The sequence below is a fragment of the Antedon mediterranea genome, chromosome 1 (genome assembly GCF_964355755.1).
Source record: "Antedon mediterranea chromosome 1, ecAntMedi1.1, whole genome shotgun sequence".
NCBI lineage: Eukaryota > Metazoa > Echinodermata > Crinoidea > Comatulida > Antedonidae > Antedon > Antedon mediterranea.
In genome coordinates, this window is record NC_092670.1 from 16327739 (window position 1) to 16354320 (window position 26582).

The 26582-nt window shown below is 34.4% G+C and overlaps 2 protein-coding genes across 3 annotated transcripts in view; one reads left to right on the forward strand and one right to left on the reverse strand.

Moving 5' to 3' along the window:
- The window catches only part of LOC140047082 (ribosomal RNA-processing protein 7 homolog A-like), a 28559-nt gene extending 26252 nt beyond the window's left edge, over positions 1–2307 (forward strand). Inside the window, exon 7 of one of the 2 annotated variants that reach the window (XM_072091904.1) lies at positions 1684–2306. In XM_072091904.1, coding sequence (XP_071948005.1) covers positions 1684–1769 — 86 coding nt within the window. In that variant the 3' untranslated portion in view covers positions 1770–2306. Of the gene's footprint in view, positions 1–1683 lie in introns of both variants that reach the window. The other variant, XM_072091897.1, reaches the window with a different exon arrangement.
- A 4025-nt stretch (positions 2308–6332) lies between these two features.
- Positions 6333–26582, reverse strand: part of LOC140058841 (serine/threonine-protein kinase SMG1-like) — a 42811-nt gene continuing 22561 nt past the window's right edge. Inside the window, exons 45-72 of the mRNA XM_072104602.1 lie at positions 25987–26137; positions 25783–25869; positions 25467–25567; positions 25129–25282; positions 24833–24952; positions 24014–24462; positions 23749–23921; positions 23521–23588; positions 23179–23283; positions 22782–22867; positions 22235–22461; positions 21832–21930; positions 21463–21581; positions 21110–21376; positions 20364–20603; positions 19949–20066; positions 19555–19667; positions 19129–19379; positions 18765–18908; positions 18187–18391; positions 17912–18036; positions 11654–11858; positions 11015–11237; positions 10303–10387; positions 9753–9850; positions 9076–9267; positions 8632–8786; positions 6333–8184 (exon numbers count right to left, since the gene is read on the reverse strand). Coding sequence (XP_071960703.1) covers positions 8107–8184; positions 8632–8786; positions 9076–9267; positions 9753–9850; positions 10303–10387; positions 11015–11237; positions 11654–11858; positions 17912–18036; positions 18187–18391; positions 18765–18908; positions 19129–19379; positions 19555–19667; positions 19949–20066; positions 20364–20603; positions 21110–21376; positions 21463–21581; positions 21832–21930; positions 22235–22461; positions 22782–22867; positions 23179–23283; positions 23521–23588; positions 23749–23921; positions 24014–24462; positions 24833–24952; positions 25129–25282; positions 25467–25567; positions 25783–25869; positions 25987–26137 — 4438 coding nt within the window. The 3' untranslated portion in view covers positions 6333–8106. The remainder of the gene's footprint in view (positions 8185–8631; positions 8787–9075; positions 9268–9752; positions 9851–10302; positions 10388–11014; positions 11238–11653; positions 11859–17911; positions 18037–18186; positions 18392–18764; positions 18909–19128; positions 19380–19554; positions 19668–19948; positions 20067–20363; positions 20604–21109; positions 21377–21462; positions 21582–21831; positions 21931–22234; positions 22462–22781; positions 22868–23178; positions 23284–23520; positions 23589–23748; positions 23922–24013; positions 24463–24832; positions 24953–25128; positions 25283–25466; positions 25568–25782; positions 25870–25986; positions 26138–26582) is intronic.

Below are 26582 nucleotides of genomic sequence, written 5' to 3' on the forward strand. Positions count from 1 at the left end.
AGGCCTGTAGCGACAATAAGGATGGTAGAATTAGATACATTACAGACATTTTACCAGCGGTAATACAGTGCAATTAAATGCTATATTTTGATTCTTATGTATAATTAAACTTTATTGAATGTGAGATGATGCTCTTAGTAAAGTCATTAAGCTATTTCTAAAATTACTTATGTAGGCATTAAGCGACAAGAATAATTTAAAAGCATTTAGTTGTCATTAGTACAATGATGAATATGGATAGAATTTTCATTTTAGTTATTTTAGTGCATTGTTTTACAGTGTTGACATCTAATGAGAAATGTTTGTTATTGGGACAAACCCTAATTTAAATCATTTAGTTGTCCTTAGTACAATGATGAATATGGATAGAATTTGTAGGATTTTCATTTTTTTTGTTTTTGTTATTTTAGTGTATTTTACAGTGTAGACATCTAATGAAAAATGTTTGTTATTGAAACAAACCCTTGTACTCGTTAGAAAGCATATTCATATTCAACAAAACTTCTTTAACCCATAAAGGCCAATTTACACAGACAAGCACTGCAGTAATATAACAATAAGCGTGAAACCGCATGCTTGTCCCACATTGAATCTGTATCTATCTTGAGCTGATTTTCAATCAATCGCCCGTCCTCTCCATGTTTTGTTTAAATAGTCATAAAGACTATGTGAACTGTGTATTATTGGCCTTAACAGTCTAAATATTTTTACTTATTATTATTTTTATTTCTACTATCGTTGCTGCATTACTTATTGTTTTTGAGTAGTTAAATCAGAATGTTTTTCTTTAGCCCACCCATATTAGACCAAACCAAACCTGTTGTTGATTTAAGAATAGTTAAGTACAGTAGGCTGGAGTATGCCAAGTGCGTTAATAGCGAATCACGTACAATATGTTTCATCTTCCACTTGATGTAAATTTAGACTACTTTTACTAGGCTGGATCCAAGTGGATGTAACAACATTTTGTATAAAATCTGCTGAGTTTACGTGAACGATCATGCAGTTAAGATTTGTGCAATTAAAAACCACCATTAATTATATTACCATTAAAAATATGAGAGGAAGTGATGTCTCAACACTCCTGCTCACCATATGTAATGTCCAGAATGTTTTATTGTCAGCTAAAAGAAATAGGTATTGATGACCTAAAAGCAGCATTCTTGAGGAAAATTAGGTTTAAAAGTAGTTGGAAGTTTTGTGCTATTGTGATTCTAAATGACTTACTGTAAATGTTCGTAAAAAAACTATTCTAATGTCTAGGTTTTCACCTAGGATATAAAGATATACAATTACTACTACTATACTCAAATATGGTAATGATATACCAAATACGGTAGTGATTTTGTTGTCACATAAAGTGTGGAGTGTAGACAGAGCTTTATACATAATCTTTGTTTAATATACTGTAGGTCTAGACTAAAAGTTGAGTGATCACTTAAAGAACATAAATCATATGCTTACATGAAAAGCACTTTCTAAATTAAATTTTAGAATTTGTTTATGAAGTACATTGTCAATGAAATGTACTCCAAATGAGTGCCGAATAGCGCCCTCTAAATAGGAAACCATACTGAAAGCACTCCATTCAAATGTTCCTATCTATTTTTTTAAATTAAAATAATTTATTTTGGTCATTCTTCTTTTTACATTCTAAATCTTTCCTATTTTGATTTCTCACAGATATTGCTGAACTTCGAAAGAAATTTGAAGAGGACAAGCGAAAGATTGCAGAAATGAAAGTTGCACGAAAATTTAAACCGTATTAAAAAAGCTTTTTTTACATAATGCTGGTTCAGACCTCAACCACAATCAGTGGTGTAATGGCTATGAGCACTCACTGGCTAAGCCCAGGGGCCCTGGAGCTTTTGGAGAAAAAAACAGACATTAAAATATGTTCCTAAACCAGAGGCCTTAGGCCTCAGTGTTACGCCACTGACCACAATATGAATGTATATGTTCAGACAATTCATACATATGTATGTATACATTATGGCTCATTTACATTCTAGTAAAAAAAATAATTGTTTAATTGAAAAATAGCAATAAATATGGAATTTAATTATTATATAATACTGCTACCTGTCAAAAAATAAAAGGGTCAAAATACTATTATTATGCAGTAATATTGCCAGATATGCACATATATTGCGTTATCATCATCTTATAAAGTTATTGGTGTTTTTTGAAAATGTCCTTGTACTATAAGTACAAGGATTTGTTCAAATATGGCCAAAATATCGACTTTTTAAAAATGAATAATTATGCAATAAAATTGCCACATATGCACATATATTGCATTATCATCATCCTATAGAGTCATAGTAACTAGTTATGTCAACAATTTGTCATTTTTCGAAAATTTCTCAATATGGACACCCCTCGAAAGGAAAATGGAATAGTCCAGGCGCCGTAGCGGGCCGTACAAACGTCTCTCACGCATGACATCGTCCTCATATTCCGAGATCCACGTGATCACGGCGAGGGGAGGCGGGAGGGATTGCTATACAGGTAGTTATCTCACTCATAGACTACCAACACCACTGTTGGTTTGTGTAGTCTATTTCGTGAGACCCCTACCTGTATAGACTCTACATATGCCAGAGTAGCACCGGCATCAGGCTAGGAGGAGGGCGTGATTGTGACTAAAACCAAACTTACCCTACTTAGGAGGCCGACAAATTGCAGACGCTACGTTCGCCTGGGACGAGACAACGCCCTGAAGGTAGCACGATGAAAAAGTGGTCTGAGCTCTCCACCATGCCGCCGCTAAAATATCCGAAACGAGCACACCCCGAAATAATGCCCACGAAGCCACTGAGCTGGCGGCGGCAAGCGTGAAAATGCATACGCTGACTTGATGGCGGAAACGACCCAACGGGCTATCGTTCGTATCCTTAGAGGCGGGGCCATGGGGTTTTATTGTCGTCACAAACAGATGTGACGTTCCGTTTCCTAAATGTTGCGTGCGATTAACGTATATTTGTTTATGTCAAAAGTGGTTACTTTTGACATAAATGGTTACTATAGCATAATAAACATGCGCAGAGACGAATAATGGGTTTTGCGCATGTCAATTGTGCTATAGTAACCAGTTTTGACATGCGCAGAGGCGACTAATGGGTTATAGTAACCTGTTTTATCAAAAAATAAAAAGGTCGAAAATTGGCCATTTTTTTTTTAAATCCCTGTACTATAGTACAGGGAAATTTTCGAAAAATGGCCAATTTTCGACCCTTTTATTTTTTGACCCTTTTATTTTTTGACTATTACATAATAAACATGCTCAGATACGAAAAATGGGTTCTGCGTATGTCAATTGTGCTATAGTTACCAGTTTTGACATAAATGGTTACTATAGCATAATAAACATGCGCAGAGACGAATAATGGGTTCTGCGCATGTCAATTGTGCTATAATAACCAGTTTTATCGAAAAATAAAAAGATCGAAAATTGGCCATTTTTTAGAAAAAATCCTTGTATTATAGTACAGGGAAATTTTCGAAAAATGACCGATTTTCGACCCTTTTATTTTTTGACATAAATGGTTACTATTACATAATAAACATGCGCAGAGTCGAATAATGGGTTCTGCGCATGTCAATTGTGCTATAGTAACCAGTTTTATCGAAAAAAAAAAGTTCGAAAATTGGCAATTTTTTTGAAAAATTCCCTTACTATAGTACAGGGAAATTTTCGAAAAATGGCCGATTTTCGACCCTTTTATTTTTTGACATAAATGGTTACTATTGCATAATAAACATGCTCAGAGACGAAAAATGGGTTCTGCGCATGTCAATTGTGCTATAGTAACCAGTTTTGACATAAATGGTTACTATAGCATAATAAACATGCGCAGAGACGAATAATGGTTTCTGCGCATGTCAATTGTGCTATAGTAACCAGTTTTATCGAAAAATAAAAAGATTGAAAATTGGCAATTTTTTAGAAAAAATCCCTGTATTATAGTACAGGAAATTTTCGAAAAATGGCCGATTTTCGACCCTTTTACTTTTTGACATAAATGGTTACTATTGCATAATAAACATGCTCAGAGACGAAAAATGTGTTCTGCGCATGTCAATTTTGCTATCATAACCATATTTGACATAAATGGTTACTATAGCACAATTGAAAGCATAATAAACATGCGCAGGGACGAAAAAATTCCTGTACTATAGTACAGGTAAATTTCCGAAAAATGGCCGATTTTCGACCCCTTTATTTTTTGACATAAATGGTTACTATTGCATAATAAACATGCCCAGAGTCGAATAATGGGTTCTGCGCATGTCAATTGTGCTATAGTAACCAGTTTTGACATAAATGGTTACTATAGCATAATAAACATGCGCAAAGGCGACTAATGGGTTCTGCGCATGTCAATTGTGCAATAGTAACCAGTTTTGACATAAATGGTACTATAGCATAATAAACATGCGCAGAGTCGAATAATGGGTTCTGCGCATGTCAATTGTGCTATTGTAACCAGTTTTGACATAAATGTCAATTGTGCTATCATAACCATATTTGACAATTTGATAAATGGTTACTATAGCACAATTGACAGCATACTAAACATGCGCAGAGACGAATAATGGGTTCTGCGCATGTCAATTGTGCTATAGTAACCAGTTTTGACATAAATAGTTACTATAGCATAATAAACATGCGCAGAGGCGACTAATGGGTTCTGCGCATGTTAATTGTGCTATAGTAACCAGTTTTATCGAAAAATAAAAAGGTCGAAAATTGGCCAATTTTTTGAAAAAATCCCTGTACTATAGTACAGAGAAATTTTCGAAAAATGGCCGATTTTCGACCCTTTTATTGTTTGACATAAATGGTTACTATTGCATAATAAACATGCGCAGAGTCGAATAATGGGTTCTGCGCATGTCAATTGCGCTATAGTAACCAGTTTTAAACATAAATGGTTACTATAGCACAATTGACAGCATAATAAACATGCGCAGAGGCGACTAATGGGTTCTGCGCATGTTAATTGTGCTATAGTAACCAGTTTTATCGAAAAATAAAAAGGTCGAAAATTGGCCAATTTTTTGAAAAAATCCCTGTACTATAGTACAGAGAAATTTTCGAAAAATGGCTTATTTTCGACCCTTTTATTGTTTGACATAAATGGTTACTATTGCATAATAAACATGCGCAGAGTCGAATAATGGGTTCTGCGCATGTCAATTGCGCTATAGTAACTAGTTTTAAACATAAATGGTTACTATAGCACAATTGACAGCATAATAAACATGCGCAGAGACGAATAATGGGTTCTGCGCATGTCATTTGTGCTATAGTAACCAGTTTTATCGAGAAAGAAAAAGTTCGAAAATTGGAAATTTTTTTGAAAAAATGCCTTACTATAGTACAGGGAAATTTTCGAAAAATGGCCGATTTTCGACCCTTTTATTTTTTGACATAAATGGTTACTATTGCATAATAAACGTGCGCAGAGTCGAATAATGGGTTCTGCGCATGTCAATTGTGCTATTGTAACCAGTTTTGACATAAATGGTTACTATAGCATAATAAACATGCGCAGAGGTGACTAATGGGTTCTGCGCATGTTAATTGTGCTATAGTAACCAGTTTTATCGAAAAATAAAAATGTCGAAAATTTGCCATTTTTTTGAAAAAATCCCTGTACTATAGTACAGAAATTTTTCGAAAAATGGCCGATTTTCGACCCTTTTACTTTTTGACATAAATGGTTACTATTGCATAATAAACATGCTCAGAGACGAAAAATGTGTTCTGCGCATGTCAATTTTGCTATCATAACCATATTTGACATAAATGGTTACTATAGCACAATTGACAGCATAATAAACATGCGCAGGGACGAAAAAATCCCTGTACTATAGTACAGGTAAATTTCCGAAAAATGGCCGATTTTCGACCCTTTTATTTTTTGACATAAATGGTTACTAATGCATAATAAACATGCCCAGAGTCGAATAATGGGTTCTGCGCATGTCAATTGTGCTATAGTAACCAGTTTTGACATAAATGGTTACTATAGCATAATAAACATGCGCAGAGTCGAATAATGGGTTCTGCGCATGTCAATTGTGCTATCATAACCATATTTGACAATTTGATAAATGGTTACTATAGCACAATTGACAGCATACTAAACATGCGCAGAGACGAATAATGGGTTCTGCACATGTTAATTGTGCTATAGTAACCAGTTTTATCGAAAAATAAAAAGGTCGAAAATTGGCCATTTTTTTGAAAAATGGAAATTGATTTAATCACAAATAAAATTGATTGAATGACAAATAAAATGGAATTGTCAATATATACCACCTTAGTTTAACATTAAAATTATATTTATACATGTAATACTAAACACTATTAAATCATTTTTTAATATTTCCTACATATTTTTTAAAAACTAATGTGAGAGCTTTGTCATTGTGCACATCGTGAGCATGTGCAGCATAGTCGAGCGCACCGTGGAAAACAAAAGCTCTCTATTATACAATACTGCAGTTTGCATAAACACCAAAAGTATTAGTGAAATTAATAATTTATATAGCATTAATAATTACCACATGTCTATAGTATTTTGTATGATATTATATAATAATTGTATTTAACTACAGTGATAAAGAAGAAGAAAAACGACAAATGTAAATTGGTAAAACAAAACAAGTATTAGTATTAAAATGTTATAGTGCAGTGGACTGATAAGTGAGTGATCATGAATGGCTAGGTAAAAGAAAAGAGATGATATGGACATAGATATTAGTAGGACTGAATCAAGAAAATAACCAACACATTAGTTTCGTATACATCAAAAGATTTGTTACAATTGTGCCATATAGCAATAGCCTAAACAAATTCCCTAATATAATTAAGTTTAAACTATTTTGCTACACATGGCATGCAGAAATAAAACAATGCATCTATTGTATGCATGCAAGGGAAAACCTTTCAACACAACTTGCAAGAAACATAAACTAGGACAGATAAAAACAATGTATTGTAACAAACTATTGTAACTACTTTATACCAGGAAAACTCCTTTCAATACGCAATACAGGAAATACAAACTAGGCTAGATAAAAAATCCCCTAATATAACATGTATAATAGTACAAGAAAAAACCTTTATGATATATGGCATGCTGAAATAAAACACAATGCACCTATTGTATGTATACAATGCAATAAACAATGCAGGAGAAATACAAACTGGGCCTGATAAAAACAATGCAACTATTGTATTTATAAAAGAAAAAACCGTTTTGATAAACATGGCATGCAGAAATAAAAACATTGTTTAACTTTTGTATTTATATACAAGGAAAAACCTTTCGACAAACATAGCATGCTGGAAATATAAACTGGGCTTAATGATAAAACAATGCAACTATTGTATTTATACAAGAAAAAACCTTTTAAAAATCACATAAACATGCAAGAAATTTACATAAACTAGGCCCATAGCAATATAATAATATCTCTATGCTATGGCCTAATGTTCAAGACAATGCAACTATCATAGAACACTATAACTAGAATAACCAGCAGTCCTGCACGTACATAGATATATACAAATTGATGTGATTATAAGTTGAACAACACTAAGCACTAAAGAAACACGCTATCTATCTATTATAAACAATAAACACTTGGGCTTTTTATATCCTTAAAACTTCTTGATCTTCAATCATTAAAAAAAGTTCTACTCCTCCTTTTAAAACTCAATATCTTTATCATAATATTATGATAACACTTTGTTGTGCCATGTTGTATATTATAACATGTATTTGCACCTTTCTCAGCTCTATCTACTGATCCATTCCGATCTTATTGCTATCATAGCAATATGCATTTCATAGGCAATAGCATGGAGTATACGATGTTAACATTCCAATGCTATATTAAAGTCCCTGAACCTATTCTGAACAAGGTTATTAAAATTAGGGACGGTGCCGAGTATTCTATGCACACCATCTATTCTTCCGAAACATCTGGCAAGTGCTAGGTCGTTGACCTTATAAGGGTCCAGCAGACGATTGGTTGTTACGCCACCATCATCGGGTTGTTTAAACCTGGTTGCTTGCTACTTCTACTTCATACCCAGGCTGTCCAACCCTCGTACAGCGTTGCAAGGTTCTCCATGCTTGTTGCTTCAGCTATTACATGATCAACCTTTATAGGAAGAATTAATAAGTGCAAATCATGTCAAAAGTCACTAGTATTGCAACCAATAACAGTAACATACAGGTTTTAGAAACTACATGTTTTGCGCCTTGTAATTGACAACTTGCACATCAAATTAAAATACTTCTAAAAAGAGCATTTTTAGCATTCCTATGTCCAACATTTCGCAAAGTCTTCACCACATTTTGAAATTTATTATAAATTTGAATTTATTATAATAAATTTATAGATTCAGAAGTATTTTTATAGAAATTATTTTATAATTATTATAAATGGTTTCTCGATTGCCATGAAGGGAGGTGAAATATAAAAAAAAATCAAAAAATGTCCACTGCCGCTTACAGGTTACGTGCGCTTATAAAAGGTGCCAAATGAACATATTAGTTCAAATAAACAGATTAGATACTGTAGATTAAATTTGTAAAAAAGACATACCTGTTCTTGGACCGTACAACGTCTAGTAGGGTCTGGATCTCTTCCATCCAGCTTACCTTTCACTCTCCTCCAAACATTAATGGCATGTGTGTTTCGAACCTGCAACATTTTGCCAGTGCGTGGGTCTCTCATCACAGTTGTTGGCTGTCTAGGTGCTAAAAAGAAATTTAATTTTTTAATTGATTATGTTTCAGATGTTTGTCTTTTTCTTTGAGACATTACTATTCAGGGGACATCCTTAGACGAGCAATAACAGTAAGCGGAGAACCGCATAGTTTTTCCCACAATAATTTGTATCTATCTTCAGAGTTGTGTGTAAATGGTCATAAGGAATAACATAGATTCTATATTTTTATGCAAATTGGACTTTATACTGTAGGGGGTTCTATTTTTAGTAAGTCCACTCTATAGGATACCAGGATAGTGAATTTAATTTGTATTTACCTTGCACTTGCTTAACAACAGGAGATGTAGACGGACTAGCTCCTGTACCTTCTTGACCGCTGACCTTACAACCTTTCACCTCTACTTTATCTTTCACATCTGCTGCTTTAACTACTTTTTCAGATGAACCTTTATCTTCTTCTTGAACTTGTTCATTTTCTTGTTCGATATCTTTAGAATGATTTCTCAGAGCTTTAAAAAATAAGAACAAGATTATTATCCTTCTATTCATAGAGTATATATGCGCCATCTAGGTGGAGATGGTTGAAGATTAGAATGCAACTTGGTTGCATTTGGCCCAAATATGGCAGTGATATGCTTGGTTACCATTTTTTATTTGTTATAAGGCTATGTTTCAGATTACATAGTACATTTTAAAATGTACTATAATAACCAAGTTCTCTTATACTGTATCAGGGTTATAATTCATTCTTAAGCTCTGTCCACACTATCAAACTAGTTTGACAAAAAAAGTGTGAGGTGCCAAAATATGGCAGTGATATGCTAAAATATGGTAGTGATATGACATCATGTCCATATATGAGCACATCACATTTTGTTGTCACATCAAGTTTGATAGTGTAGACAGAGCTTTACCGCCATCTCATTAGTTGGTTGATTAACAAGAGGTAGTGCATGCCACACTAGCATTACATCAAGTATTGTGCATTAATTACCTGAAGCAAAACTTGGTGGTGATTTGTCACTGACAGGCTCATCTAAAGCTTTAGGGATTGTTAACGGTGCTGCTAGTCCGACCAAGTCATCATACAACCTAATATAAAAAAAACAGTTCAACTTGTAGCAAAGATCATTCAACTTACGCACAGGTGGCTGTATTCATCATTCACATTCACTGTAATAATTATTTAACTATTTAAATTATACCCCTTTTATCGCCTAGTAAAACTCAAGAGTTCTACAAACACCAGGGCATCAACCACAGAGATTTGTATGGTGTGGGGGCATGTATTATAGAAAATGTAATTTGTCCAGTTCAATAAATTGTCCGCGACAATCCTCTGGGGAATCACCTCCGGAAGCAGAAGCGGCAAACAAAGAAACGAATGGGTAGATTACTGAATGAACTGAAAAATGCTCCTCAGTAACACAGATGTTGGCACATAGGCAAGATTAATGGTTAAATATTTAATTATGAAGCAACACCCACACCCAGTTACAGGACCAGTCACAGAACTGAGGATGTATATTAAAATTGAGTGTTACCTTCTAGTTTCTTCTGTTAAGTTCTGTATGTTGACTAGCAACTTTGCCAACTGATTCACCTTGTCCAGCTTATCTTCACTTGTACCTGTAAATGAATTAGCAATGAAAATTGAGCTTAACAAAATCAAAAGGATTTTACTTTTCACAGGAACACAACCTACAGTATTTTAACATATTTTGTTTTATTCAAGCACCAGGATTGTTGGCCCTGCCATTATATTGGCTCGCTACATTGGTGGTACTCAATTCCAGCACCAGGATTGTTGGCCCTGCCATTATATTGGCTCGCTACATTGGTGGTACTCAATTCCAGCACCAGGATTGTTGGCCCTGCTATTATATTGGCTCGCTACATTGGTGGTACTCAATTCCAGCACCAGGATTGTTGGCCCTGCTATTATATTGGCTCGCTACATTGGTGGTACTCAATTCCAGTTTTGAATGAGTACTGTACAGGCATCAATGATATGCCCAAATATGGTAATGATATGAAATCATGTCTATATATAGGAACATCACATTTTTTGTCACATAAAGTTTGATAATGTAGACTGAGATTAGTCTTATTTCACTCCTTAGCAGAACTAGGCACTACCACAATTAAGGACTTCAGGATAAGCTCATGCTAAGGTAATTCCTGAGCTATTTTAAAAGTTACATGAGAACAGTTACACTAGGGTTTGTGTAAATTTTATATATTGTATACACATACCAACAATAAGAATCTTAATCATTGTGGTAAAGGCTTCCGAAAAACTTTTATATTCAGCCATAAAGAGTTTAACTCCTCCTGCTCCGCCAGCTCCTTCACCATCCTCCTCATCTTCACTTTCATCTCGTGCTAATGCTTTTAACAAGTGCTTAAAATCGGACATCAGTTTGTGGTGTGTTGACAAGCAGTTTTTAACCATGTCAACTTGATTAGATAACGTCTCCTGGAAGCAATAAAAACATTTACAATGTTTATGTATTTATCTTCATGATATAAATAGATTAAAAACAATTACAGTAGAACCAGCCTTCAGGAAAGCAATATTCAGCGGACATCACAATTAAAGGGAAATTTATGAGGCAAATGTTCTGCTTTACCACAACAATCAATTCTTAAGCTATGTCTACAAAAGTGTGATGTGCCAAAATATGGTAATAATATGACATCATCATGTCCATATATGTATTTTTTTTGTCACATAAAGTTTGATAGTGTAGACAGGGCTTTAGTCAGCAGGAAAACCTATTAGGGATTGCTGGGTCACATCTGTGTATAGAGATCCTACTGTAAAGAGAGCAGTTCGATGTGATGTAATATAAACTGGTTCACAATTAAAAGCAAATAAAAAAGCCAGATTACCTTTGCTGATGAAACAGCATCATTATGTTGGGCAACCTTTTCTTTGGTTTCTGACAGGTGTTGCTTCAAGATCTCATTCATTCCTCTTAACCATTTCTTTCCAATTGTCTCATCCTTCGGGATTGGTTTCAATGTCAGAAGGCTCTGTTCAACATGGCTCACTGCTACTTTACTTTTTTCTACTATTGCAATGCTATCACAACATCTGGGGATTAGATGATGTATCAAATAAAGTACAACTTACTCAGTCTTAGTAGTAGCCCTAGTATAAAGTAACTTACTGGAGTAGCCCTAGTCTAAAGTAACTTACTAGAGTAGCCCTAGTCTAAAGTAACTTACTGGAGTAGCCCTAGTATAAAGTAACTTACTAGAGTAGCCCTAGTCTAAAGTAACTTACTAGAGTAGCCCTAGTATAAAGTAACTTACTAGAGTAGCCCTAGTCTAAAGTAACTTACTGGAGTAGCCCTAGTATAAAGTAACTTACTAGAGTAGCCCTAGTCTAAAGTAACTTACTAGAGTAGCCCTAGTCTAAAGTAACTTACTAGAGTAGCCCTAGTCTAAAGTAACTTACTAGAGTAGCCCTAGTCTAAAGTAACTTACTGGAGTAGCCCTAGTCTAAAGTAACTTACTAGAGTAGCCCTAGTATAAAGTAACTTACTAGAGTAGCCCTAGTATAAAGTAACTTACTAGAGTAGCCCTAGTATAAAGTAACTTACTAGAGTAGCCCTAGTCTAAAGTAACTTACTAGAGTAGCCCTAGTCTAAAGTAACTTACTAGAGTAGCCCTAGTATAAAGTAACTTACTGGAGTAGCCCTAGTATAAAGTAACTTACTAGAGTAGCCCTAGTCTAAAGTAACTTACTAGAGTAGCCCTAGTATAAAGTAACTTACTAGAGTAGCCCTAGTCTAAAGTAACTTACTAGAGTAGCCCTAGTCTAAAGTAACTTACTAGAGTAGCCCTAGTCTAAAGTAACTTACTAGAGTAGCCCTAGTATAAAGTAACTTACTAGAGTAGCCCTAGTCTAAAGTAACTTACTAGAGTAGCCCTAGTCTAAAGTAACTTACTGGAGTAGCCCTAGTATAAAGTAACTTACTAGAGTAGCCCTAGTATAAAGTAACTTACTAGAGTAGCCCTAGTATAAAGTAACTTATTAGAGTAGTACTAAAGTAATTTATTAAGAGTAGTAGTAAAGTAACTTATTAGAGTAGTACTAAAGTAATTTATTAAGAGTAGTAGTAAAGTAACTTACTAGAGTAGCCCTAGTCTAAAGTAACTTACTGGAGTAGCCCTAGTATAAAGTAACTTACTAGAGTAGCCCTAGTATAAAGTAACTTACTAGAGTAGCCCTAGTATAAAGTAACTTACTAGAGTAGCCCTAGTCTAAAGTAACTTACTGGAGTAGCCCTAGTATAAAGTAACTTACTAGAGTAGCCCTAGTCTAAAGTAACTTACTAGAGTAGCCCTAGTCTAAAGTAACTTACTAGAGTAGCCCTAGTCTAAAGTAACTTACTAGAGTAGCCCTAGTCTAAAGTAACTTACTGGAGTAGCCCTAGTCTAAAGTAACTTACTAGAGTAGCCCTAGTATAAAGTAACTTACTAGAGTAGCCCTAGTATAAAGTAACTTACTAGAGTAGCCCTAGTATAAAGTAACTTACTAGAGTAGCCCTAGTCTAAAGTAACTTACTAGAGTAGCCCTAGTCTAAAGTAACTTACTAGAGTAGCCCTAGTATAAAGTAACTTACTGGAGTAGCCCTAGTATAAAGTAACTTACTAGAGTAGCCCTAGTCTAAAGTAACTTACTAGAGTAGCCCTAGTATAAAGTAACTTACTAGAGTAGCCCTAGTCTAAAGTAACTTACTAGAGTAGCCCTAGTCTAAAGTAACTTACTAGAGTAGCCCTAGTCTAAAGTAACTTACTAGAGTAGCCCTAGTATAAAGTAACTTACTAGAGTAGCCCTAGTCTAAAGTAACTTACTAGAGTAGCCCTAGTCTAAAGTAACTTACTGGAGTAGCCCTAGTATAAAGTAACTTATTAGTGTAGTACTAAAGTAATTTATTAAGAGTAGTAGTAAAGTAACTTATTAGAGTAGTACTAAAGTAATTTATTAAGAGTAGTAGTAAAGTAACTTATTAGAGTAGTACTAAAGTAATTTATTAAGAGTAGTAGTAAAGTAACTTACTAGAGTAGCCCTAGTCTAAAGTAACTTACTGGAGTAGCCCTAGTATAAAGTAACTTACTAGAGTAGCCCTAGTATAAAGTAACTTACTAGAGTAGCCCTAGTATAAAGTAACTTACTAGAGTAGCCCTAGTCTAAAGTAACTTACTGGAGTAGCCCTAGTATAAAGTAACTTACTAGAGTAGCCCTAGTCTAAAGTAACTTACTAGAGTAGCCCTAGTATAAAGTAACTTACTAGAGTAGCCCTAGTCTAAAGTAACTTACTAGAGTAGCCCTAGTCTAAAGTAACTTACTAGAGTAGCCCTAGTATAAAGTAACTTATTAGAGTAGCCCTAGTATAAAGTAACTTACTAGAGTAGCCCTAGTATAAAGTAACTTACTAGAGTAGCCCTAGTATAAAGTAACTTACTAGAGTAGCCCTAGTATAAAGTAACTTACTGGAGTAGCCCTAGTATAAAGTAACTTACTGGAGTAGCCCTAGTCTAAAGTAACTTACTAGAGTAGCCCTAGTCTAAAGTAACTTACTAGAGTAGCCCTAGTCTAAAGTAACTTACTAGAGTAGCCCTAGTCTAAAGTAACTTACTAGAGTAGCCCTAGTATAAAGTAACTTATTAAGAGTAGTACTAAAGTAACTTATTAGTGTAGTACTAAAGTAATTTATTAAGAGTAGTAGTAAAGTAACTTATTAGAGTAGTACTAAAGTAATTTATTAAGAGTAGTAGTAAAGTAACTTACTAGAGTAGCCCTAGTCTAAAGTAACTTACTGGAGTAGCCCTAGTATAAAGTAACTTACTAGAGTAGCCCTAGTATAAAGTAACTTACTAGAGTAGCCCTAGTATAAAGTAACTTACTAGAGTAGCCCTAGTATAAAGTAACTTATTAGAGTAGTACTAAAGTAATTTATTAAGAGTAGTAGTAAAGTAACTTATTAGAGTAGTACTAAAGTAATTTATTAAGAGTAGTAGTAAAGTAACTTACTAGAGTAGCCCTAGTCTAAAGTAACTTACTGGAGTAGCCCTAGTATAAAGTAACTTACTAGAGTAGCCCTAGTATAAAGTAACTTATTAGAGTAGTACTAAAGTAATTTATTAAGAGTAGTAGTAAAGTAACTTACTAGAGTAGCCCTAGTCTAAAGTAACTTACTAGAGTAGCCCTAGTCTAAAGTAACTTACTAGAGTAGCCCTAGTATAAAGTAACTTATTAGAGTAGCCCTAGTATAAAGTAACTTACTAGAGTAGCCCTAGTATAAAGTAACTTATTAGAGTAGCCCTAGTATAAAGTAACTTACTAGAGTAGCCCTAGTATAAAGTAACTTACTAGAGTAGCCCTAGTATAAAGTAACTTATTAAGAGTAGTACTAAAGTAACTTATTAGTGTAGTACTAAAGTAATTTATTAAGAGTAGTAGTAAAGTAACTTATTAGAGTAGTACTAAAGTAATTTATTAAGAGTAGTAGTAAAGTAACTTACTAGAGTAGCCCTAGTCTAAAGTAACTTACTGGAGTAGCCCTAGTATAAAGTAACTTACTAGAGTAGCCCTAGTCTAAAGTAACTTACTAGAGTAGCCCTAGTCTAAAGTAACTTACTGGAGTAGCCCTAGTATAAAGTAACTTACTAGAGTAGCCCTAGTATAAAGTAACTTACTGGAGTAGCCCTAGTCTAAAGTAACTTACTAGAGTAGCCCTAGTATAAAGTAACTTACTGGAGTAGCCCTAGTCTAAAGTAACTTACTAGAGTAGCCCTAGTCTAAAGTAACTTACTGGAGTAGCCCTAGTATAAAGTAACTTACTAGAGTAGCCCTAGTCTAAAGTAACTTACTGGAGTAGCCCTAGTATAAAGTAACTTACTAGAGTAGCCCTAGTATAAAGTAACTTACTAGAGTAGCCCTAGTATAAAGTAACTTATTAGAGTAGTACTAAAGTAATTTATTAAGAGTAGTAGTAAAGTAACTTATTAGAGTAGTACTAAAGTAATTTATTAAGAGTAGTAGTAAAGTAACTTACTAGAGTAGCCCTAGTCTAAAGTAACTTACTGGAGTAGCCCTAGTATAAAGTAACTTACTAGAGTAGCCCTAGTATAAAGTAACTTACTAGAGTAGCCCTAGTATAAAGTAACTTACTAGAGTAGCCCTAGTCTAAAGTAACTTACTGGAGTAGCCCTAGTATAAAGTAACTTACTAGAGTAGCCCTAGTCTAAAGTAACTTACTAGAGTAGCCCTAGTCTAAAGTAACTTACTAGAGTAGCCCTAGTATAAAGTAACTTACTAGAGTAGCCCTAGTCTAAAGTAACTTACTAGAGTAGCCCTAGTATAAAGTAACTTACTAGAGTAGCCCTAGTCTAAAGTAACTTACTGGAGTAGCCCTAGTATAAAGTAACTTACTAGAGTAGCCCTAGTCTAAAGTAACTTACTAGAGTAGCCCTAGTATAAAGTAACTTACTGGAGTAGCCCTAGTATAAAGTAACTTACTAGAGTAGCCCTAGTCTAAAGTAACTTACTAGAGTAGCCCTAGTCTAAAGTAACTTACTAGAGTAGCCCTAGTATAAAGTAACTTACTAGAGTAGCCCTAGTCTAAAGTAACTTACTAGAGTAGCCCTAGTCTAAAGTAACTTACTAGAGTAGCCCTAGTATAAAGTAACTTACTAGAGTAGCCCTAGTCTAAAGTAACTTACTAGAGTAGCCCTAGTATAAAGTAACTTACTATAGTAGCCCTAGTATAAAGTAACTTACTAGAGTAGCCCTAGTCTAAAGTAACTTACTAGAGTAGCCCTAGTATAAAGTAACTTATTAGAGTAGCCCTAGTATAAAGTAACTTACTAGAGTAGCCCTAGTATAAAGTAACTTATTAGAGTAGTACTAAAGTAACTTATTAGTGTAGTACTAAAGTAATTTATTAAGAGTAGTACTAAAGTAACTTATTAGAGTAGTACTAAAGTAACTTACTAGAGTAGCCCTAGTATAAAGTAACTTATTAGAGTAGTAGTAAAGTAACTTATTAGAGTAGTACTAAAGTAATTTATTAAGAGTAGTAGTAAAGTAACTTATTAGAGTAGTACTAAAGTAACTTATTAGAGTAGCCCTAGTATAAAGTAACTTACTGGAGTAGCCCTAGTATAAAGTAACTTACTAGAGTAGCCCTAGTATAAAGTAACTTACTAGAGTAGCCCTAGTATAAAGTAACTTACTAGAGTAGCCCTAGTCTAAAGTAACTTACTAGAGTAGCCCTAGTCTAAAGTAACTTACTGGAGTAGCCCTAGTATAAAGTAACTTACTAGAGTAGCCCTAGTATAAAGTAACTTATTAGGGTAGTACTAAAGTAACTTATTAGAGTAGCCCTAGTATAAAGTAACTTACTGGAGTAGCCCTAGTATAAAGTAACTTACTAGAGTAGCCCTAGTATAAAGTAACTTACTAGAGTAGCCCTAGTATAAAGTAACTTACTAGAGTAGCCCTAGTCTAAAGTAACTTACTAGAGTAGCCCTAGTCTAAAGTAACTTACTGGAGTAGCCCTAGTATAAAGTAACTTACTAGAGTAGCCCTAGTCTAAAGTAACTTACTAGAGTAGCCCTAGTATAAAGTAACTTATTAGAGTAGTACTAAAGTAACTTATTAGAGTAGTAGTAAAGTAACTTATTAGTGTAGTACTAAAGTAATTTATTAAGAGTAGTAGTAAAGTAACTTATTAGGGTAGTACTAAAGTAACTTACTAGAGTAGCCCTAGTATAAAGTAACTTATTAGGGTAGTACTAAAGTAACTTATTAAGAGTAGTACTAAAGTAACTTATTAAGAGTAGTACTAAAGTAACTTATTAAGAGTAGTACTAAAGTAACTTATTAGAGTAGTACTAAAGTAATTTATTAAGAGTAGTAGTAAAGTAACTTATTAAGAGTAGTACTAAAGTAACTTATTAGAGTAGTACTAAAGTAATTTATTAAGAGTAGTACTAAAGTAACTTATTAAGAGTAGTACTAAAGTAACTTATTAGAGTAGTACTAAAGTAATTTATTAAGAGTAGTAGTAAAGTAACTTATTAGGGTAGTACTAAAGTAACTTACTTTCAATAGTACTAAAATAAGTAACTTACTTAGTAAGAGTGGTTCTAAAATGAGTATCTGCATTGACAGCTTCTGATGTTCTTGTACGTAAAGCTTCAAAGTGGAGGATAGCATTACACAAACCAATCACTTCATTGCTTCTTTTATTTTCAAGCTGTTAAAAAAAAACCAAAATAATTACAAGTTATCAAGAATATATTGCAAATAACTCACTTTCTGTAACAAGGCCATATACATGGCTGCAGTCGCGTGCTCAAGTTAGTGTTTACCGACCAACCAACCGACCATATCAGACAGTACTTACATTAGTAACGTCAAGTCTGTTATTAAGACTAGACTCGAACAGCTTCATGACACCTGTGAGGGCAGGATTTGCACCAGCAGCCCACTTGAGTCGTTGCGCAATGCTTGTCTGTACTTGTAGAAATCTCTCGTTTACTGTGCTGATGTTGGACTCCATACCAGACAATGCTAACACTCGCTTTCTCATCTCTGACATTATCTCAGTTCTATCAAAAAATATATATGAATATCAATTTGCTGGATGTATATATTTTTAGGGCTGAAATATACAGTATTCCAATATAGTTCATTTATGTGAACTCGCAGGATTAGAAAAAGAATATATATAAAAAAATTCATTTGAAACGATAAAGATGGGGAAATCTGTGAGAATTAAATGTCAGTATATCACCGGGTGGTTTAGAATTCATTTTCTATGCCTGATGTGTTTATATAGAACAATTCATATACAGTAGTGGACCTGTAGCATATTCAAATACATTGTTACCAGTGGTGCACTCTCATCTATTCACTACAGGGCATGTACAAGTGAGTACAGTAAACAGTAAACAACTTGTGCTTGTAATATACGGTGTATACCTTGTAGGTGAGAGTTTAGGAATACTATGCTGTTGTTTAGAGTTGGCTTGTAACAGCACATCTTCTTGAAGCCACTGGAATCTTGCTAGTTGTAATCGAGCTCTTTGAGCGCATTCTTTAGCGGTGTTTGAATCTGCATTTTGTCTGTAAATGAAGGTGAACACATTGAGATTAAAATAGAAATATAATAATTTATAGTGTACTTCTAAACTACAGAAACTTAATACAAATGCAAATAGCATGTTTAAGTATTAACCTCTGCTGTCTTTCATTCATTCATACACATTTATACCAGTTATAACAATAATAACTGGGTCCCACACTAGAAGTACAAATACTAAATACAGCATAAAAGAGTACTAACCTAGCACTATCTGCTGCTTTCCAATGCCCCTCTGCTGTTACAATGAGTGAATTCAGATTATTATATACATGCTGAGACATCACTCCACTCTGAAATCCAGAATCCATTGCCTTCTTACATAAATGTTCCATGTTGACTTTGAAATTTGCACCAACGTCTTTCGCATTTATCTCAGCAATGGTATTGACACCAAACTGCTCAATCAATGTGCATGTAGTGTAGCCAATAACTTGAGATGGTATTCCAAGAATCTAATAAAATAATAGACCAAAATAAAATCTAGAGATTTATGAGAAACTTTTGTTTTTCACTTCATAAATTCATTGGTATCCTTCATTTATTTATTGTCCCTCATCTGCATATCAAATTAACTGTTAAGATTGTCCCTCATCTGCACATTCATTAATTGTTAAGATGGTCTCTCACCTGCTTTCTAACAAATTCAGCAACAAACTTCTTGACAGATTTAATAAGATGGTCTTCACTGATCAGATACTTGGCAGGATCTGATTGGTTACTTGTTACAGGACTTTGCTCACCTGAAAATAACCAGACAATAGTGGTACTTCTGTACATATTTAAATAAGCAGGTTGGTTTTCTTTTCAAAAAAAGGCTCCATTCTTATTAGTTTCCCTTGAGTGGACACAAAGTGCCATGTGTTACTAACATGAGAATAGATGACTCCAGAAACCAGGATCAATAAGCAAGTCTGTAAAGGAACAGGCTACTACAAATATTATTCTTTTCAGAAAACAATGATTTCTGGACATTTTTTATTGTTGCTACAGGGATTAACAGAGCTGGAATGAGAACACCTACCATTAAGAAAACTTGTAAAGTTGTGACACTTATTAAAGAATACATGAACAGTCTGCAACTTTCTAATGAAAAACACATCGCTTAAAAGCTGTTTTGTCTTCCCATTCACAACTGACATCTGCAAACATAAACAAATACTTGAATATTTTATACATTGAGCAAGATGGGGGTAATGGTAATAAGTTGTGTGTGACAAGGCAAGACGCTTTATTCCAATTACACAAACCAACAACAGTGCTATTGAATTAATAAAAGACATCATTGAGAGCAAAACTAAAGCTCTGTCCACACTATTAAACTATAGTTTGACAAAAAAGTGTGCCCAAATACAGTAGTGATATGACATCATCATGTCCATATATGGGCACATCACATGAAGTTTGATAGTGTAGGCAGAGCTTAAGATGGTACAAACCTGCAGTGCCCTTGCTTCTTGAATGACATCCAGCTTCCGCCATTCTCTTGGTATAGTCATAGCGTCCAAATGGTTGATGAAGTTGCTGAGACTGAACTCGAGGCTTTCAAATAAGCCGTTGATGACAGTAAGCAACGTTTGACCCATGCTAAGCTGCTGGTCTTGTGGGTTCACTTGTAAGAGGTCGTTATATGCACTTCGCAGTGTTAACATCTCTTCATGGATACTTAAGTCATCGATCTAAGAACAACAACAGTGATGTAGTTAACCTGGTATTAAGATTATCAACAATATATTAAATAAAGCTGTATGTTGTCACCTTACAACAGCCATTCAAACACACTGATCTCCATAACTACATTGCTGCAGGATAAGTTTCTCACTGATTGTTGGCTATGTACTGTTGTTTTTGACTGGAATGGGCAAGCACAGGGCCTCATACCATCAACAGTAAGCAATCATGTGTTTTAATGACAATACAAATACATATTGCTACTTCTAAATAAGATAAGGTAATGGGACTGGTTTTCTCGACTATAGCAGAGATTCTTTCCATCTAAAGCTCTGTCTACACTATCAAACTTTATGTGACAAAAAAAATGTGATGCGCTCATATATGGATACGATGATGTCATATTAACTATCATATTTGGGCACATCACACTTTTCTTGTCAAACTTATAATGTAGACAGAGCTTAAAAACCTTGTTCAGTAGGCATGTAAATCACCTAGTTAAACAACCTACCTGCATTCCAAGTGATATGCTGGATAAAGCTTGATCCAATTTGCGCAATGATGTCATTAGATGTATATCAGGATGGTCACAGAGTTCTGATATGGATGTAAAGAGCAGAGTAAGGCTGGAATCATCTGATTGGATATTCTTAATCGTTTCCGGTAAGATCACCGTCTTGAACTTTGCGTAAAGGTCATGTAGACTTTCAAATACTTGTTTAGAAGCTTTGAAGGTGTCAACTGCTTTGAACATGGATGTTGAGATTTCCAAGTTTGTCTGTAATGAGTAAAATGTATATAAAATCAAAAATACTGCATAGAAAAATAATAAAGTAATGTACTAAATAAATCAGCTAAACTCACCGGTTGATGCTGTTGCATTAGGCTCAGTATAAACTGAACATTAGACAACATTGTGCATATCTCATCTAGAAACCAGTTACCATTTCTTGATGTAAAGTCCACCAGGTGGTCTCCAGCACCTGTATGCAAAGCATGCCATTAATAGTGTTTGTTACACAAAATAAGAACAATCATATTTTATTTTATTCTATTTACTAAAAGTATAATATTATATTATACACATGTAAAAGTGTAAAAACTTTAGGATCCCAATGTACCAGTTACCACCTTTTATTTCTGATGGTCTAAATGTACAATGGTACTGTATTCTTTATTATAAACACATTACATTAGATACATATGATGAATAAACTGAATATGAGAACATACCAGCTACAGCTCCTTCCATTATTAGTGATCTTCTGTTAAACGAACACAAAGCATTCATAACTACCGCCCTCATGCTGTAAACACCTGCATCACCATGTTCTGTAACAGAAACAAATATTTATATATAGCGTATGTAGTTGTTCTGTTTTTGACCACTTTGTCATTCCATACTAAACAGTTGATATAATATACAATAATGTAATCCAAAAAATACAAGGTGTAGTGTGTAGACAAAATCTAGTAATTTAGTTGCTCTAGAAACAACCTTCAAAGTTCAGTCTGCTGTCACAGATAGTCATTCTTCTGGTTAAGGTAACTTTTTTCCATCTAGGATTTCTTAGTTTGTTAAAGAAGAAATTTCAAAATTCAAGGAATAATCCATTAAAAAAAATATTTTAAAAACCTTGGACAACGGCATTGATCCTTTCAATAACCGAGTGTTTCGCCTCCTCTATCTTAACAACATTAACGCTATCTGTGAGGGCGGCCTTCTCAGTTGCGTGTACCATCTTCTTGTTAGCTTCCAACATCAAGTGGTGTAGCTTACTCTCAACAAGCAATATCTCTGACATTTTCTTCTCATTAGCTTGTGAGTATCTTGCATGGAACTTTACAATTATTTTTTCAACACTGAAAAATTAAAGAAATTGAAATTATACCTGCATATCTATTTGGTCTGTTTTCATCATGCTTTAAATAATGATATTATTCATCCAAAATTCAGATTAGGCCCACAGCAGCCACAGTGCAGCCCCTACCATGATCAGCACACCCGGAGATGATCCTTTACTTTTTGAAAAGTGTACCAAGTTTACATAGTGCACATGTACATGGAACCAACAGCTTAATGTCCCATCCAAAGGATGAGGAACTGAGTGTAAAGCCTAGGATACAAGGAATATGTCATATGGATGATTAGAAAAACTGCTCATACAAAACGAGTGACTTACTCAGCAAAGTTAAAGTCAGGCATAAGATCTTGCAACCAACACAGCCAAACATATGCACGATTCATCTCAGAAAAGTTCTTCGGAAACTGTAACAAAAATATGACTGGATTAATACTGTATGCTTGATTAAGATAAAATTATTATTTGCTTAATTTTCACTCAAAAAAGTATACATTAAGCTCTGTCTACACCAAACCTTATGTAAAAAAAAATCACTACCATATTTGGTCATATCACTACCTTATTTGGTCATATCACTACCAATTGGTCATATTACTATTATATTTGGGCACACCACTACCATATTTGGGCACATCACACAATTTTGATAGTGTGACAGAGTTTAGAATAAATGTGCGAATAAGCACAACCACTATTTTAAGGTTGTTAAACTTACAGTTGTAATCATAGAAGCATATGTTTGCAATGTTTGTAAGCAAGCTTTTATCCCCACTCTGCGTTGAGTCAACAGCCCATTCAACTCGCCTTCCATGACTTCACACTAAAAGAAACAAAAGCAAAGTAGTTGTGCTTACAACCAAGGCAATCTAACAGGATGCTGAGCTCAGCCAGATCGAAAAGTTAACCTCTAGTTTCACACCTCTAAGAGCAGATCAAAGTCTGTTGCGATAACTTATCGAATCAAGCACAGTGTCCGGTTGTTAGATTGTCTGGTTACAACATATCGGATTAAACCACGCAAGTTGTTGAAAAAGAAGTATAATTTATAATGTTTTACCTGGGAGATAACTTGGCCTTGTCCAGCATTTTTCATAACAGCCACTGCAGCAGCATGAAATGTTGGATCTAAAATAAAAACATAAATACGGATGACCTCTAAATTTTTAGCATACATAAAACATACATACAGTTCCTCATTGTACGCAGTGTATAACAATGGAAAAACCTTGAGAATAAAAAATATTTTTCTTGTAAGAAAGAAATCTCTTACTCAAATTTTACTTACTCAATTGAAGCTTCTTGTCCATCTCAGCTACCATAATAGCAAGATGTCTCCCTCTTGTTGTGTCCAAGGCAATCTTATGCTGAGAGTGCCAACGTTCAAGCTCACATATCTTATCTCTTATCAACCCGAGCGATTCAGTCTTCTTCTTCTCAATTCCAAGAAATTCAATGTACCTAAAATGAATAATTGTGTGTATTGTAATACCACCAGTATCATCAAAAACATCTACTAATTCTGCTTCATACTCAATTTGCAGAACACTGACCTTTGACCTAGGGTATGCAATGAGTGCGCTTTGTCCGACTGAGCTGCCATTACATACTCTCTCTGGAACTCAAGACTTCTATGAATCTCTTCCAATCCATGTATTTCTTGAACAGCATCGATAAAAATTGATAAGTCGTCACTAAGAAGTGCCAGGGCAGCAAGCATGTCATCCCTGTTTTTAAACCATGATCCTTTGACCTCTGCAACGTGTGATGAAAATAGACTCCTAGTTATCTCGCGTTGCATTTCTCGTTTACTCTGACCTCTGTTAGCTATGACTGGGTTCATTAGTCCACCGCCATAAAATGCGCTTGCAAAACCACCTTCATTTCCTGTTGTCCAATCCACCAGAGGGTCATACACAAAGGCTTCTAATAAGGTCAACAGGGTTTCACGACCTTTCCTCATTATTTTCAAAACATCTTCGGAAGATTGTCTAAAAAGACCCTAAAAATAAATTTTAAAAATGTCAATTTAATTGAAAATATAATTTCTTTTTATTAACCTAAAAGTTTTTTTCATAAGTAGAAAAAAGGTCTGTAGTTGGGGTAGTGAAGTGTTTAGGACTCTTGTTAAATTCCCATAGAAAGAAACTGGCCATCCTACCACCAAGGTAATCTAGCAGGATGCTGATCGCCTCTTAACAGACACCACACACCATGGAGAAAATGTATATTGTACAGTACTGTTCAAGGTATTTGTCGCAGCCAAACATAAGATCAATTACTGTTACGAGTTCCTATCTTGGCAATGATATTAGATTACCTTGCTACCATATAATACCGGCTACTTACAGTAGTACAGTACTTGTGCTTACCTCGATACCAGTGACTCCAAGAGCCTGCTCTACATTCTGTGTCATTCTAAATGGAACACGTTCTGGCACTCTTAAATTCTTTCCTTTCTCAAAAGATACATTGTAGTCAATATGCACAACCTGTGAAAATGTTAAATGTACATTTTGTGTCTTCATTTAAAAAGCAAATTAAACTGTGCACAGTTAATAATTTCCTGTTTACTTGTTTTACAGATTTCTCATCTTTTAGATTTCACAGGATATTCCTGTTTTTATAGTTCAAATTATAAGAAGATAATCTATATCTTATATCTTACGTCTCCGGTCATGAAGTTCACAAGGACATTATCTAAATGACGGTCACCAAGACCAATTATGTAACCAATGATTGACATGACCGCGGTTGACCTTGAATAGGCTTGGGTCACAGCCCACCATTCAGATGCGCTGCTAGAACAGCACCACAGCTCCCTGAAAAGAAATAAGAAAATAAATGGAATATATGACGAGAAAGAGGACAAAGGCAGTTTACTGTTCTTCAAGTTTGCAGAAAAAAAGTAGCAAATTTCAAATACAGTTTCCTGTTGATCAACCAAGCACCCACACAACAATAGAATTTTTAAAAAGAAACTGGAAATAAAAATAAATTAGTTACTTGGCGAGTAAATCTCCAGGTGTTTCCTGAATAAGTTCTTGTAGTACAGTCTTCACAACAGCAATTGGCCAGTCCTTCCTTGCTGTCTGTTCACTCATACCCTAAAAATAAGAAATAAACTGACAATGGTTACAATTGAGTATAACACTACTGTAGTTGGCAAAGAGGATAGATCTATGTTTAGTTTCATAGTAGCCATATAATGGAAAATAAAGGTTTAGGCACGTTTCTATATATAACAATTTGTGACACTTTATGTTACAAATGTATCTATTCTTTTTTCTTTTTTTGCTCAATACTCTAGTATCATACATACCTTTTCTTTTAGAATTGGGTTTAGCTTATTGTAATATATTTCACTTGGTCTTGCCACCACATTGTGAGAAATTGCTTGATTTGAATTCTGGAAAAAAAGAAAAATCAATATAAACTGAAAAAAATTATCAAAAAATTAAATTCGTTTATTTGTATTATTTTGTTTTTGTGGAAAATAATAAACAATATAGAATGCCTTATTTACCTTCATGGCTTGAGCTGCTGCCTCTCTCTGCTGCCAGCGTTTGTAGAGTCCAAATAGTGGTGTAGCCCCATCAACCCACTGAATCAGACCAGATCGTGGTCCAAGAGGTGTTACAGAGTAATAACAAGCATGATATAATGGAGTTTCATGTCTGATTAAAACAAAATATTGGTATTTTTAAATTAACAACTTCTTTAATAGTTAAATCATGAATAATACCACCAAACTTACGAGTTAAGATGACTATAGCGAGGCATTTAATAAAAAGGCAAACTGCCTTAAAATGTGACATGTTTCGAGAAACTATTCTCATCATCAGAACAGTAAACAACGCCTAGAGTGCTTATATATACCAACATGTCTTATTGGTATATAAGCACTCTTAACTCGAAACATGTCACATTTTAAGGCAGTTTGCCTTTTTATTAAATGCCTCGCTATAGTCATCTTATTTCTTTAATAGTGTTTACAATCACTAATGGTTTTCAGCCATGAAGATACAGAGTATGGTACTGGTACTGGTTCAGGTAAACCATCTACATAGAGACATCTGGTAGCCATTGACATAATGTTGGCATTTAGATTAATGCTACTTT